Source organism: Engystomops pustulosus, chromosome 2, assembly GCF_040894005.1.
Source record: "Engystomops pustulosus chromosome 2, aEngPut4.maternal, whole genome shotgun sequence".
Lineage (NCBI taxonomy): Eukaryota > Metazoa > Chordata > Amphibia > Anura > Leptodactylidae > Engystomops > Engystomops pustulosus.
This window is the reverse complement of record NC_092412.1, coordinates 196606791-196622687: the sequence shown is the minus strand read 5'-3', so window position 1 is coordinate 196622687 and position 15897 is coordinate 196606791. Positions and strand designations below refer to the sequence as shown.

General features: G+C 40.0%; 1 protein-coding gene across 4 annotated transcripts in view; it reads right to left on the bottom strand.

Moving 5' to 3' along the window:
• Positions 1 to 3285: 3285 nt before the first annotated feature.
• SLC35A5 (solute carrier family 35 member A5) overlaps positions 3286 to 15897 on the bottom strand; it is a 23737-nt gene continuing 11125 nt past the window's right edge. For all 4 annotated transcript variants that reach the window (XM_072137750.1, XM_072137749.1, XM_072137747.1 and 1 more), the window contains 5 exons: positions 13316 to 13414; positions 11189 to 11322; positions 9558 to 9625; positions 7473 to 8220; positions 3286 to 6383 (listed from right to left, as the gene is read on the bottom strand). In XM_072137750.1, coding sequence (XP_071993851.1) covers positions 6315 to 6383; positions 7473 to 8220; positions 9558 to 9625; positions 11189 to 11322; positions 13316 to 13414 — 1118 coding nt within the window. In that variant the 3' untranslated portion in view covers positions 3286 to 6314. The remainder of the gene's footprint in view (positions 6384 to 7472; positions 8221 to 9557; positions 9626 to 11188; positions 11323 to 13315; positions 13415 to 15897) is intronic.

Here is a 15897-nt window from a genome sequence, read left to right as displayed (position 1 = left end):
AATTGAACATGTTTCTGAAACTGTTAAAGCTATTCAGTACATGACAAGATTTGATCCAAACTCTCTACTATTTTCTACAGGAAAAGTATATACTGACCAGTAAAAATACACTTTCCTCACCCCCCCCCCCCTTAGAAACCACCAGCATGATATCAGTATCAAAAAGATGCACCCATGTAAGAACTAATACTGGAACACCACCACCGCCTTTAGATCCAAACTCTGAAGTGAACTCTTAAATGTTCAAATGTGGCCACAACATCACAATCACCATCTCGCTACGGAGATTATGTATCAAATAGACTAAAACAAAATTAGGAACCCATGCTAAGGCCCAATTTTAGGGTCCATGACTAATGACTATGCTCGGAATTGAAATCCACGCATTATATACTTACTGGGTTCTTATTTCCCCGATATGGAGCACAGCAGTCGGCTCCGCTTTGCACTAGTCACGGCCACGATCATTTATTATGACACTCTAGTACCAATATATGTTAATTAAAATACGTGCATATCTTGTTAAGGCACAATTGTTTGGTTCCTGCAGCAGGCTTCTATCTATATACACGCATTAGATGGAAAGAAGCAGAGTGCCATTCACTAGCAACTCCATTAGTCTGTCAAAAGCCCTGTTGTGACCTCTCCTGACCAGTTTTTAACTTGGTTTAGAAGATTTTACTGCTGCAGAGAAGTAGTCAGAATACTAAAGCTGAATCCACGTTGTCCATGATCAGTCCACGACACGGACAGCGTCACCTACTGGTCAATCTGCTGGGAACACTGTACAGAATCGTCTGAATATCCAAGAAACAAGAACTTTGCACATTATGTATCAATATTTTGCACAGAGATCAGTCCCCAGCAGTGACATCGGTCCGCACCACAGGACTCTTCAGGGTCCATGGCTAATGGGACTGACATCAGAAGTGTGGATCCACCTTAAGACTAACTGCAAAAGTAAAAAAAAAAAGCATGCAAATTCACACACAATGGTTCCTTGTACCAGTTTTCTGGAGGACTTTGCACGTTCTTTCATATGCAAACTGCTTGTTGCGGTGCGGCTACACTATTCTTCATACATCACAAATTTTGTCCATAAAATTGGCAATTGTCCTTGAAATTGACAAGTTGCACGGCCCTTGTTAAATGTGCCCCAAAAAAAGGTTGGTATACTCTGCCAGAGCTGTGCAGGGGGCGCCTGATTTATGAAAAACGTGAGCCACTATTCCTGAAATTGGCGTCCTCTGCACACTACACATGCAATGTTTGCACTGTTTTTAGTAAATGTGCCCCAATGGCTCACACATTTATCAAAAGTTGTTTACTATTTGCAGTTTTGTCTGTGGAGTGTGTGACAGATTCATGAAATGTGGGGCACGTTCTTCATGAATCTGGCGCCCCCTGCACTGCTCTGGCAATATGCACCAACCTTTTTTTTGGTGTACTTTTAACATAGAGCAGGCGACAATTCTGCAAATGTGTTGCAAACTCTGACTGCACCGGAACGCCCCTTTATGTGCAGAATTTTGTGACGCGTCAGGCATAGTGCAGCCGCAACACATGTGTCGGACAAGTGCGAGCAGTTTGCACGTTCTTTTCAGTGCCAAATCAGAGAGAAAACTGAAGCAAAAATGTGGATTTAGAAGTGTTTTTTTTATCTCATGTGTTAAACACACATAACAATTCAAAGCATAAACCCTGCATTGTCTACATGACTTTTTTATACTAATGGATCATGTTTGTTTAGTTAAAAATTAGAGCATTTCCTAATCAGAAGCAGGTTTCACAGATCACTCATACATTATAGGTTATTTTTCATGGAAGCTTTTGGCCACGTTCGTGTGCATCATGCGGATGTCAGAAAGTCAGAGACACATGATAATTGCATAATTAAATAAAGCTGCTCCCTATACTCACTGCTCTCCACACTTAAAGGGGTTGACCCCTTTTCAGTAAATCTCTTCTATTAGACATGTAGCTGCATGTTTATGTAACCCTGTCTTTGCCTCCTTTAAAAGATGCAGCCTTTCCATGTTCTCAGCATGCTGCCCCCAGCATACATACACACACACCTGATGTCTGTCTCTGCTCTAGGACATCCTCTCTCTCCTCAGTCTGTACACACTGACAGAGCCTGGGAGAGGGATGGAGTAGAAGGAGTCATACTGTACAGATGCAGGGTCCTATTCAACATAGATCAAAGATGTAAAGAAAGAAGCATGGAGAGGCTGCACACAATACAAAAGCAAATAGCAGGACTGCTGAATCACTAATCACAAAAATTCAGGGGATTATAGACAAGGCAGTAAAGGCACATGGACAACTTATGTAAGAGTGGCCAAACCCACTCTTACATAAATGGAAATTTGAATATACCGGTCTAAAGGTCCATGCACACGAATGTATGGGGGAGGTATGTATGGACACAAATTTATGGCCTTATACATGTCCCCCATAGTTATCTATGGCGCCGGGCTTGGTATAGTGAGCACAACGTGTGCTCACCCTACAGTGCCATGGCCGCCTAAAAGATAGAGCCTGCTCTAACTTTTGGACGTAAGCACGGCTGTGCACCACTATTCCTTATAAAATTTTAGCAACAAAAAGATTAGTGAGGGGCACCATAGAAAAGGTTTTCTCCTGATAACATGCTGGGACCAGTTAAGGGTAGAGTATAGTTTAAGGGGAACTCTGACAGCTAATGACAGCTTTATAAACCTTTAAGGCTGCTTAAAGGGAACCTGTCACCAGGGACTTCATTTTTCACTAAAGACAGATTGTAAAAGCCCATGACACCTGCAGTGCAAATCTGCCTTTCTGCCTTTTCTAAGCATTTGCATTACAATATAATTGTGTGTTATAACTTACAGTTGCTCCATGACAAAATCCTGGGGTAGTCACAGGGGCTGGGCTTTGGTTTGCATGCATTTCAAAAAACAACATGTGACCTGTTTGAGCGGCAGGCTGTCTCCATGTTTGTGCACCTGTACAGCTTGTCCCTCCCCCACTGATATCAGACTGACCAGGCTGTAACCTCTGAGAACCAGCAGGATGTGGCGCTAGACAGGAGCACAAAGGAGGGGGCCAAGCTCTGAGGAGTGGGTAACAGACAAGTCACATGTTGTTTTTTGAAATGCATCCAAACCAAAGTCCAGCCCCTGTGACTACCCCAGGATTTTGTCATGCAGCAAGAGTAAGTTATAACACACAGTTATATTGTAATGCAAATGCTTAGAAAAGGCAGAAAGGCAGATTTGCACTGCAGGTGTAATAAGCTTCTCCAACCTGTCTTTAGTGAAAAATGAGGTCCCTGGTGACAGCTTCCCTTTAATAGCTCTTAGAAAGGGGAATAAACTGAAATGTTTACATAGAGCTTTGGTCCAGTACTTTAATCATAAAATAAAAATGTTTATTTATGTAAATGAAGCAGAAGTGCTTTAGGAGGCGTTAGGCAGAGAAGCTGGAGCCCAGAGGGACTTTGGTGATGCACTTCACTTACGACTGTAATCACCTTGCTGGGATCTACCCAGCAGCATTAAGGGTTAATAACGCTGTGATTAAATGGCAGATTTCCTTTAAAAATGCACTGTTTTTATTCAGTCACAGAATAAAAATTTCAACACTAAAGATAAGAAAAAGGAACAGACTCTTATCGGTTTTATACCTCAACGTGTCTAGGCGCTCCCCACCAGTATTTCTTTAGAATCAATGCTGTGCTAATGCACATCTCACACTGACCCATTCTGCCACTAATGGGATGCTGTTTTAAGGTTTAGTGGGGTTGACCAAATTGAGCACAAACCTTATTGCTTTCACAAATTCAAAATAATGATTTTGGTAGCATATGCTGGGTAGTCATGTATGGGCATAGTACCATTAAGAAACATACTGCCCATGGTTAACTACAATGCAGAGGCATCCAAAATACAATAAAGAAAGAAAGCCATGCAAGCAAGCATGTATACAAAATATACAAACCGGCACTCACAGAGCGCACACTGATTTGACACATTTTTAAAGGAAATCTACCATTTGATTTGATGCATTATGAAGCAAACGTACCTTGAGAATGCTGTAGCTACACTGATGCAGGGTCATATCTTGGTTAATCCCTTGCTGATAAAACAATTATAATATTATGATAATTAAGCTGTCTCGCTTCTATGGCTGGGCTCAGCGCTTCTCCTAGTACATTAGTTATTAGCTTCACAGGATGATGTAATCCCTGGCTTGTGCCTGAAGGCAGAATAATCAATTGCTGCACCATCCCCCAGCTGCTGTGTATGAGTGATCCAGCTCAGGTTGATTAGTCATATCTTGACTAAGCTCCACGTGTAATGACAAGCTCTGTGTGCAATGTGTTTATGTGGGCATCCAGGTTTCCCAAGGTCCTGAATGTTATAATTGTTTTTTCAGCAAAACCACTCAACTCAGTGATTAACCAAGATATGTGCCTGCATCAGTGTAGCTACAGCATTCTCAAGGTATGTTTGATCATAACGCATCAAATTAAATGGTAGGTTTCCTTCAAGATTAGGAGACATGATAAATAATCAAAATTTGGAAAACCTTTTTATTTAATTTTGTGCCAAATTTTTTTAAATTATAATTCTATGCTTCCAATTATTGCAATGTATTTTAAATCGTGAATGGAAAAAGTTTCCTGCAAGGTAGCTATTTTAAGGCACTTTTAAAAATATAGTTTGGACCCACGTTAGATTAGCAGTTTTATCGTTTAAAGGTCACACAACCGTTAAATGGTATTTGCTTAAAGAGGTATTCTCGTCAGGGCATTCACATTCAGTTTCATTAATCTTCCATATATATACATTTCTTCAATTAGATATTATTTAAAAAATTACCTATGTGAAGAGAATTTCTCATAAATGTAATGATATGGTCCCTTAGAAACAAGACTGCATCCTTGGATACGGCCACCTCTGCTGGAGTGATTGCACAAAGCAACAAAAGGTTTTTGTATATGAAATGTCTGGGAGTTACTGCAGGTCCCACATCAGTCCTGTGGTAATGATCGCTGGAGCCAGGTGGTCAGGCAGGACTCAATAGCGAATGTCCGGCCACGACTGCCAGAGTGCAGGGTGGTCGTGTCCGAGAAAGCTATCTCGTTTCTAAGGGACAACATGGCCACATTTATGAGAAATTATCTTCACACAGGAATATTTTTTTTAATAACATTCAATTGAAGAAATGTTTACATATGGCAAATTAATTAAATGAAATGTCGATGCACAGATGGGAATACCCCTTTAAACAGTTTTACATGAGCACATTACAAATTCATTCTTGTGTACGTAATACTCCTGAATGCCCCAGCCTGACCTCTGGTCTACTGCCCTGAACAGGTAGTATCATCAATCCCACTGTCAGTTCAGGTCATTAAAAATGTGAACAGTGCAGGACAAAAAACTACACTTGTAATATGCCTGTGGAAATGGAAATATATTGGGACGAGTTGAAACAACGGCAAGCACATGTGCCAAATTCACGTTCGTCTGCATGAGGGCTAAACTGGGATAATTAACATTTAAGAAACAAATCCCCCATCAGTAAACAGAGCTTAGAGCAAAGGAGCCACTCACCATGTACAAGATGAGACTGTAGGAACAGCAGCAAAGTGGAAAACAACTCCCTACAACAATATTCATGCCCAGTGTTGATTTAATAAAAAAATAATAATATTCATGCCCCAGCCCCCATAGACTTCTATATCTCCAGGGCATGAGGTGGTAAGCATATGATTTGTCACCGCATCATGACCAAGCTGTACCACAAAATATAGAACATGTCCTATATTTTGGCAGATTTGTGGAGCGGCCGCTCATCTTCCTATGGAGAGGTGAGGAGTACTCAGTCCAGGGAGCATTTTGGGAGAATTTAGAAGTAACTCATTATGGAATAACTCCTTTGAAGTTAGAGTGTAGCGCTAAATCAAATTGAAGATATAGTGCATTACTCAGCAATTCTAGAATAGCTTAAGGGACTAGGTTAAAATAAAGAACCCAACCTTAAAATTGTGGGACGTTTGAGGAGGAAATCTTTGAGGATGTCCAAGTCGAGGTAGAGATTGATCTGTATGGGATGATTCATGGCAAAAACCTGTCACTATAACATAGGTCATATATAACAAAATACACCCTAACATTGCCAAATAAATATGTTCTAACCACTGTGTTTTCACCAAGTGGATACTTAAACAAAAGAAAAGCGGCATATTTGTAACAGTTTTCCAAAGCAGGTCAAGTATTGCAGCCAAATTCCTTTTTTTTTTACTGTGCTACATCATACAGCCACTAAAAAATGTCTTCATCTGTCTCAGAGTCATCGCTTGTCCGGGTTAATTTTTCAAGCTCTTCACCATCCTAAAGGTAAAAAAATAAATAAATAAATAATAAAGTATTGAGCTTCCCCTTTATGAAAATTGGCAAAATAAAAATTAACAAGCAAATTTGAAGCATTACTTGGGACATCAGGTGGACTCCTTGGTATACTGGATTACATTTATCTCTACATTTTACTGTCAATATAGCATTAATACTGTTGCACTGTAAATGGATTAGATGTATTACATGTATTTTGGCCTTTGTATTTTTAACCCAGTATACATTATATTAAATTATATATATGTTTCTGTGTTACATTATACATAAATTCTCCCCTGTATGTATGGTCCAATATTTGTACGGTATTTTAAATGATTCCCCCTTTTCCTTCGGCTTTTTCATGGATGAACTTAATAAAATGAAATGTTATTTATTTGCGTGTTTGGCATAAATCATTTGTAAGTTAAATTTCATGTTACTATTTCACTGCTGCTATCTACAACTTATTACATGCTCCTACATGTGATCATTAACTTGTTTGAAGCTCATTAGATTTGTTATCTCATGAAAAGGTTACCAGCAAAATGTATCATGAGAACTATAGGAAGCATGTAACTGTCTCAGCTGAGGGCAAAGACAGGAAAAGTAAGACTCCACTTCACTGCTGCTGCTAAAAATTTCTGACAAGTAGCTTAAGTATAAAAAAATGCCATAGCTCTGGAAAGAAAAATTGAGCTACATAATACAGGGATTTTTCAGTTCATTTTAATAGGGGAAACCACTTATGACAAGTGTAAAAATTAAATTGGTAAAAATTATGAAATCGGAGTTACACTTTAATTGCCTAATTAAATGCGTTAGGTAAGAGATGCTGCAGCCTTTTTGATTTGGCACAGTCACGTGTCATATGCACGGAAATGGAGACCAGCACAAACAACAATGCTAGATTCCTTTGAAACAGACAGATAACTATTAATCTTTTTATATTCTATTTTATTTCTAGTTGTTTTGATGTATTTTTTTTTATAAACTGGACAACCCCTTTAAAGTTAAATACCAGCTTTCAGAGAACACACTGCCTAGTATAAATATTTCAGTGCACAAACAAAAGAGAAAAAAAATACTTACACCACAAGAGTGTTCCCAAACATCTCCATTTACTATTTTTAACTTTTCACGTTGTGCAGGTCCTTTGGATTCTATTATTCTGCTTGCATTATAAATATATATGGAGAGCAGAACCACAGGGGCTTGGAGAAAGAATTCCAGAGAGGGCTTAAAATTGAATACAAAAAATGACACAACTGTAATTATAACGGTTGTCACTTGTGCTGTAAGTACGTGAAACATATTGTCTCGGAATTTTAGTATAAAAGCCACTGACAACCCAACAAATGCAGTCGCAAAAATGAGAGCAATTGAAAATCCATTATGGCCATAAAAAAATCCACAGGACTTTATTTTGCTGAAGTTCTCACTGTGAAGAGACAACGTGAGCCCATTGAACAAAACTCCAAACACGTAAAGTTTGCTGTTTTGAATAAAAATGCTCTCAGAAATCTGGTCCCCTTCTTTCAGGATTTTCTCATTGTAGATATTTGCCAGAGCAGCTATAACACACTGCAGCAAAATCAGAATGTGACCAAATCCAAGGGGGATATATTTCAGTGTGCTCTGTATTGCTGGATTACTGGTTACATGGCTCTCGCCATCAGGCTTTGCCATAACAATACAACTGTTGGATGGTTTAGAGTGGAAAATGTGATGAACGCCGTGTACGGGGACCTCTTTGTGGGTGCCATTCTGAGATGTGAGGCCCATTATGGACAGGAATAGTATCAGGAGCGATGCCCACTGAACATAGGAAAGGTGTCGCCTGGAATGAAAAATACAACATATCATTATATCTAGATTTTCTATCTTAAAGGAAATCTACCATCAAAATCAGGCATGAATAAACCAGGGAGCACGGGGAAGTGGTAGACAAGTATAAACAGCCTGTGAAGCTACAGCACGATATGGTAATGTCCCGAGAGCCCTTCTGGCTCATTAGAGTAATTATAAAAGTTGGCCATAGATAATAAATATAAGAAGATTACCACAGTCACAGTGCTGGATCGATGAGTAAGTGTCCCTGAGACTTAAAACTCTAAGAGCCAAAATCTGATATTTCTTAGTAAGGTCTTTTTTTCTTTTTACCGTGACTGCATACAGCATAAAAACACCAAAATAATCTGCCATTTACAGTACTTTGCTGCAACAGTGAACCACTGTGCACAGTACATGTTTTTTGTTTTTCTTTTAACGCCTATGTTTTTGATACGATTTCCTGCATGAAATATAAGTGTAGTGCTTATTCTTGATAGAAAATGCTACCCACGTTATCTATTTATTCTTGGAAGACCCAAACATTACAAAGTATACTGCATTAGAAATCAAACCAAAATCCACTTACACAACTATGGCACTACAAAGTGCAATTTCTTTTAAAGAGGACCTGTCACCCCCCCACCCACCCCCCCAAAAAAAGGACTAGGAGCTGCTTACTAAAGTAAGCAGCTCCTAGCGATACTCCGATAAAGCTAACAAACACTGCAGCGCCATAACCTGAGAACACCGGACCGAGCTTACAGCAGTCCAGTGTATTCATGAGGGCCCAAGGAGGAGGTGACTGCCGCATTAAGCCCAGCAGTTACCGCCGGCCTATGGCGTGGGAGGGCTGTCCAAGGAAGACCGCCCCCTGATGAATAGTGTCTGCTTACTTTATCCGATAGGGTTCCGATAAAGCTATCAGTTTAACACTGCTAAAATTGCAGTAGCTTTACTTTAGTAAGCAGCTCCTAGATCTTTTTTTAGGGTGACAGGTCCTCTTTAAAGTGGCTATTGCATCAGGTTGTTTTATGCTTCAAATACAAATGTAAAGCTTATCAAACAATCCTATACCTCAAAGGCTTCATTCACACAGTAAAGTGGAAAAGTGGGGGGTGAGCACCATGACCGGGTGTAATATATCTCTACAGGGGCCTTTATCTTGCTGCAATTTGTGGAGCCAGATAACAGCCACCAATATGGTCAGGTAAATTGAGCCTTATCTGCAGGGTTATAGATATTGGGATTGATGTATCGTGTAGCTCATTTCACAGACATCCAAAACATAAAAATAATATACATTGACATATTTTAGTGTAAAATGCACTTTTGATCAGTACATACTTCAATATGATCCTGAAGAAGAATGCTGTGGTAATGATAACAAAATTGGACAACAAGACAGCCATGGCCTAAAAACAAAAAAGAAAAAAACATTATATAGAAGGTGAAAAAAATGACTACAGTAATGTGTTCTCGTGTGTAGACAGAATGACAGACTCCCCTTTGTGACGGACATCTTTTGAACTATAGGATTACATGAGTATTTTTCACTTCTCTTCTCTCAGACATCTCTTTTCCCATCATGCTCTTGTTCCTCCTTGTTAGGTGTCCCTAACTACATAGACTGCTGCTGAAGGGAACAGTGATGGAATAGGACAGTCTGTGCAATAATGAGACCTTTAGCTGAAGAGTTACACATCTCTTCTGACTCACACTGTCTATAGTATCTGTGCCGTGTCCATTATCTCCAGTGGTTTTCTTTAAGCACTGCTTCTCCTCCTCCTTATAAGAGCTTGCAGGGAGAAATGTACCACAAGCAGGAGGCAAGAAGTGCAAATGAAGTTTTAGGAGACTTCATAGGTTAGGGGATATCGATATGATCGGTGGGAGACAATCTCCTGGAAACCCTACCAATTATGAAAATGAACCTTCAACCAATAATGGGAAAGTGGATCCGGTTCTCACTAAATAAATGAATCTGCAGGCCGAGCATGCGTCCTGCCTCTATATTCAATGATATAGAATATGCAGAGCACAGCACTCTATAGCATCCATCACTCTCATAGACATTGAATAAAGAAGTAAGAAGCAAACTACTGCTCCATCAACTACAGTGGGGGGTCCATTTTAAAGACTGAGGGGGTCCCACTGATCACATTATTACCTGAGGAGGGGGTAACAATGAAACTGTAGACAACCCTTGTATCTGAATATCCAATGGTATAGTCGTAAATGTAGATTGCAAAATGGAACTATTTTAGAGCGACAACCCATAAATAGCTAACCAAGAGCCTCCACATTATTCTTCAATGGCAGAGGGATTTTCCATTACCAGATTCCCTGTTCCTGTGGTGCTTTTCTCCATTCTCTTGTTGAGACCTCCGTTCCAAGGTTGGCAGCCTTGTGATCACTGAAGCAAGTGACTACAATCGTACATTGTAATGAATAGGTTAAAACCAGAAAGCCTTGGGTTTTCATAAGACCCAAGGCTGTCACGACAACCAATCGCCGCCCCCCAATGACCTCACAGGGGGCAACGATAGAAACCAAGATGGCGGCACCCATGCGCCGTCAAGATATAAATGCCTCCAGCAGTGTTGCAGGAGACATTTACAGGGTTAACACCCGCGATCGGTTCCATATTGCAATCGGCTGCAATATGCAGTAAACGCCCATCTTCTATGTAGAGGGCTCAGCCCTATCCATACACGCGCTGCCAACATGTGACATAACAGTACGTCACATGTCGGTAAGTGTTTAACACCCGCTATCAGTGCTAGCAATCACGGGTGTTACTGGTGGGTGTTTGCAGCAATATACAGCAAACACTCACCGGCTACTGAGAGGGCTCAGCCCATTGACCTTCTCCAAACGCTCCGGACGCTTATATCGCTTATATCTTGTACAAAAACGTAACATAATTTGTGTTGGAAGATTATCAACAAAGTGCAATGGAGTAAACAATCACTTACTGGCTGCAGATAGGTCAGCACATAGAAAATGATGAGATTGTCTAGGAAGTAGAGAAATGCAGGCACAGCCCATTTCATGTAGCGACAGAATTCCTTCATGGTAAAACAAGAAGTGCATCGGAATGATCTCCTTTCTGCAAAAGACATAAAAATATTAAAACATGATAACAAGCTTTTCGTATACTGTAATAATTCCCACCTTACAGCAGAATCAAAATAATTAAGTCATACAGTAGACATTTTGCACCTTACCACAACTGAATAAGACAGTAGTTTGTAACCCTTGAGACACACTGCCCTTAAAGGGGTTGGCCACTTTACCTCATGTTTTTTTTTTGTAGTGAACGTGTAAGTGTTGGGGGCAAGATATATGATCCTTTAAAAAATTATTCTGTTTTGTTGATACAGCACCTTTTAAAGGGATTGGCCACTTTACCTCATGTTTTTTGTAATGTGTGTAAGTGAGGGGGGGCAGGATATTAGGTAATTGTTCTGCACTAGTTTCTTGATATGTTAAGGGAAGCTTCCAGTCTTTTACCTCATGGGCCAAACATTCCTGACTATAAAATGTCTGCAGATGGAGGGTCATGTGATCTCTATCTGTACATGAACAATCCCTCTGCCAAGACCTTATGATAGTATTTATGAATAGAAGTTTAAAAGGGTATTCTCACAAAGACAAGTTTCTTAAATATACTCAGGACAACAAAATAACATATTCTCAGCATTTCATAGATATAATTCCAACCTATCTCTATCAGTCCTGGTGTGCACAATTTCGGTTGTCCCTGGTTTCCAACCCTGTATCTTCTGACTTTAGGGTCGGCAGCTATTTTGCCCGACGCCGAGGAGCCGATATACAATCCCTCTCTCTCTGCTCCCTGCAGCGGCCCCTCTCCTTGCATTCCAGGACGGAGCTCACACTGATACACACTGACTTCCTACCAACAAACAACAACAACAGCAGCGGAGAGGAGAGCTTCAAGCTACAGGCAGCTAAGTTCTTTATCCGGGGGAAGAGGAAGGAAGGCACATCAGATCTGATAGGGTGAGAGCAAAGATGTAGCAAAGCTTACTGTGTCCTTTTGTGTAATATGCATCTAATCATCTCATCTCTGATCGGTCTCGTATCTCTTTCTGTGTGTCAGATACTAGTACAATGTTCATAAGGTAAATGAAAGTGTATATAAACCTGGACCCTGATAAACAACATTGTCAGCACACCGGAATCATAGTGTGTCTGCTTAGAGAGTCCCCGTCCACACCCTGGAACCCCTTTAAGGTCCTGGCAGGGTGATTGTACATGGACATTATGCCCCCAACACCTACACACACATTACAAGAAACATGAGGTAAAGTGGCCAAACCCAATACTTTTCTATAATGTGATCCAACTCCACTGGCGAAATGTATGGTTGAATTTATGCAAGAATGGCTTTCGTCAGGAAGAGATTTGTACCCCTCATGGGGATTGCCTCAGAAGGCCACCTTTACAGGTGTACGGAGGCCATGTATGCTCCACTAAGAATTCTGGTTGAGGAATATGCAAATAACTTTTCCAGAGTGAGAAAAAAAAGAAAGAAATGTAACTCCTAAAATAGCTAAAAAGGCAGCTTCCTTTTCAGTGGCAACTCAGGAATCCTAATGACACCATATGGGGTATAAGCCCAACCAGAGACTTTTTTTCTAAAGGAAAAGTTATCTGTGGGATGGTTATACTCCATCCTTCCCATCCCTACACACCCTTTTCTATGGCACATTTGCTTCCTTCTCATTATTCCATTACTGGATTTTCCTCGTCCCTCTATACTTGTCTTAATTCTCAGCGTTGCATTTGCTTTTCATCACACTTTTCTTATGTGGACCTTGCTGACAATATGATTAAGGTCTTTATTCAATTCATGTCATATGTTTCCTAGAAATGTTTTTGAGGGAACAATTTGCTGCCATGAGAAGCGGCTGATATTGTATAAATGTGTTATTTTAGAAGAATCCATATAAAACAGTATTCAGACAAGAGAATAATCTAACCAACAATGAAACCCATTGTCACAGCTGAGTAACCACAAATAACATGCACAGTAATGTACCGTCTTACAATAGCAGAAAATGCTTTAGACAACTTACCTTTAACAAAGACGCGGAAGGCCATTATCATGCAAAATAAGAGCTTGACAGCCTCTGCGCATACATTTACCGTGGCTGGAACATAGTCATATGTATTATCTACAAGAGACAAAGCACAAGTTTACACAAGAGTAATAAAAGTATCATCCATCAAGGGCTTATGACACATTTATCCCCTGAAAGGAAATCTACCATTAAAATGAAGCATGGATAAACCACTCAAAGTTCCAGGTAATCTGCTTATATTTGTTATCCAGGTCCTTCTTCTTGATGCACTCATAGGAGTGTTATCAGTGCCCCTCCTCGCTGTAGCTTCACATACTGTTACACTGCCCCTCTGTGCTACCTAAGCACTTGCCTCATGTAATCTCACTGCAGCACAAAAATTTTCAGGACACAGTGGGAGGGGGAAGTGCTTCTGCACAGAATCTGCAGAACAGAGCAGCTCTAGTAACGCCCTTCTGGCTCATTAGAATAATTTAAAAAGTTGATTTTAGAAGGTAGGGGGGTCATGGAAAAAAAATATAAGAAGATTACCACAGTCACTATGCCTAGATCAATAAGCACATTTCCCTAGTTTATCATGCTTCATTTTGATGATAAATTTCCTTAAAAGGAGATGTGTCCAGGTACATTATGCAATACAAAAGGATGCTCCAGCACGTCCATGGAAATCCAGGTAAAAAAATTGTAATTTATTTCATAGGTGTAAAAAATCCAGGCATCACAACATGCTAAAGGACATAACACAAAAACCAACGCGTTTCTTCCATTCAGACTTGCTGTGCTGTGCGCTGTGCGGTGCGCTGGAGAAGAGGAGGAGGTAACCCCTCCATAGAAAGATAGAGCATGTGTGGCACCGAGCTGCAATTGCCGTCTAAGGGGACGTATACGCGGCTGCAAATTTGCATATACATCCCCCCAGACGTCCATGTGAATGAGGCCTTAGTCATTGTTTACACTTTAGGATCAAATGCCCAGTGCCCTTATACCGGAAACATGATTGATTTCACATGAGGAAAGTAGCCTGGTGCATGGGATTCGTTAACCAACAGTAAGCCGGACAAAAGGTCACCTAGCTGTCTATCCTAACCACAAAACACATAATAAAATATAGTTTAGTATTTTTTCATGTGCAAAATGTTTTTCTTTGCAAACAAATGTTTTTATTCATTAGTATACTGTATTTTATTATATTTTTTATTAGTTTTGTGGTTAGGATAGAACGCTAGGTAACCTTTTGTCCGGTTTACAGATGGTTAACAAATCCCATACACCGGCTACTTTCCTCTGATGCATTCCATCATGTTTCCGGCGTTCAATTCTAAAGTGTAAACCATGATTAAGTCCGATAGGAAAAAACGTGTCAGTTTTTGTGTCACGTACTGTATCGTGTTGTGATGCCTGGATTTTTTACATCTATGAAATAAATGACAATTTTTTTTACCTGGATTTCCATGGACGTGCTGGAGCATCCTTTTGTATTGCTTCATGATTTCTCCGTGCACCTGGGATCCTAGAGCTTAATGGGTGGGCTGGACACTTTTTTTTCTTCTATCCAGGTACATTATAGTTTAGGGGTTTAAAACCATGCACAAGTTAACCTTGAAGAGTTTTCCAAATGAGTAAAGGATTTTAAGACTTGGAGTAAAATTAGCTTGTGCCCTTACATATGCCTCCAGATCGGTGATTTGATCTTATTAGCGCTACAATAACTAAGCCAAATGTTTTACTACCTGACACCTTACGTCTTGGAGTGCTGCTTATTTTCTGCTGTTTACTTGGAGGATCTGGAGCCCGATCTTACTAAGCTTGCACCCAACTTCTCCTTTGTAAGAAAAACGTGTGCTGTTTGAATTTTCTAGAAGTAAGCCAAATGTTGGAAATTAAAATTGCCTATACAGGCAGTCCCTGGGTTACATACAAGATAGGTTCTGTAGGTTTGTACTTAAGTTGAATTTGTATGTAAGTTGAAACTGCATATTTTATAAAGGTAGATCCAGACAAAAAAAAATTTTGCCCCAGTGACAAATGTAATTGGACCAAGGATTATCAATAAAACTTCATTACAGACACATTTACAGCTGATCATTGCAGCCTGGGACTATAGTAACATCCAGAGAGCTTCACCAGAGGTCACAGGGGGCAGAGGGGTCCGTCTTTAACTATGGGTCGTCTGTAAGTCAGGTGTCCTTAAGTAGGGGACCGCCTGTCCCCACATTTTATTTTTAAAAAATGGCCTCACTCTTTATTCAGAATTATTACTAATGAACTCTGAACCTACAGATGTCATGTATTATTACTATTATCTTAATTTACATAACTACATACCACATTTTGTTTCCCCCCCCCCTTCTTTATAAGGAGTCATTTGGCAGTTTAAGAATATGTTTTATGAAGTTTATCTGTTCTCTTATCTTGTGGCCTTGGGCTGCCAGCTCTATACACTGTGCAGGTTGGATGACAGATCATGGGGGGGGGGGGGAAGCTGGATGTCAAAATCAGATGATCATGACCAATTCTAAGACAATCCCATAAATATCTATTCCATTAGACTACACATAGCAAACACACTGTTTTCA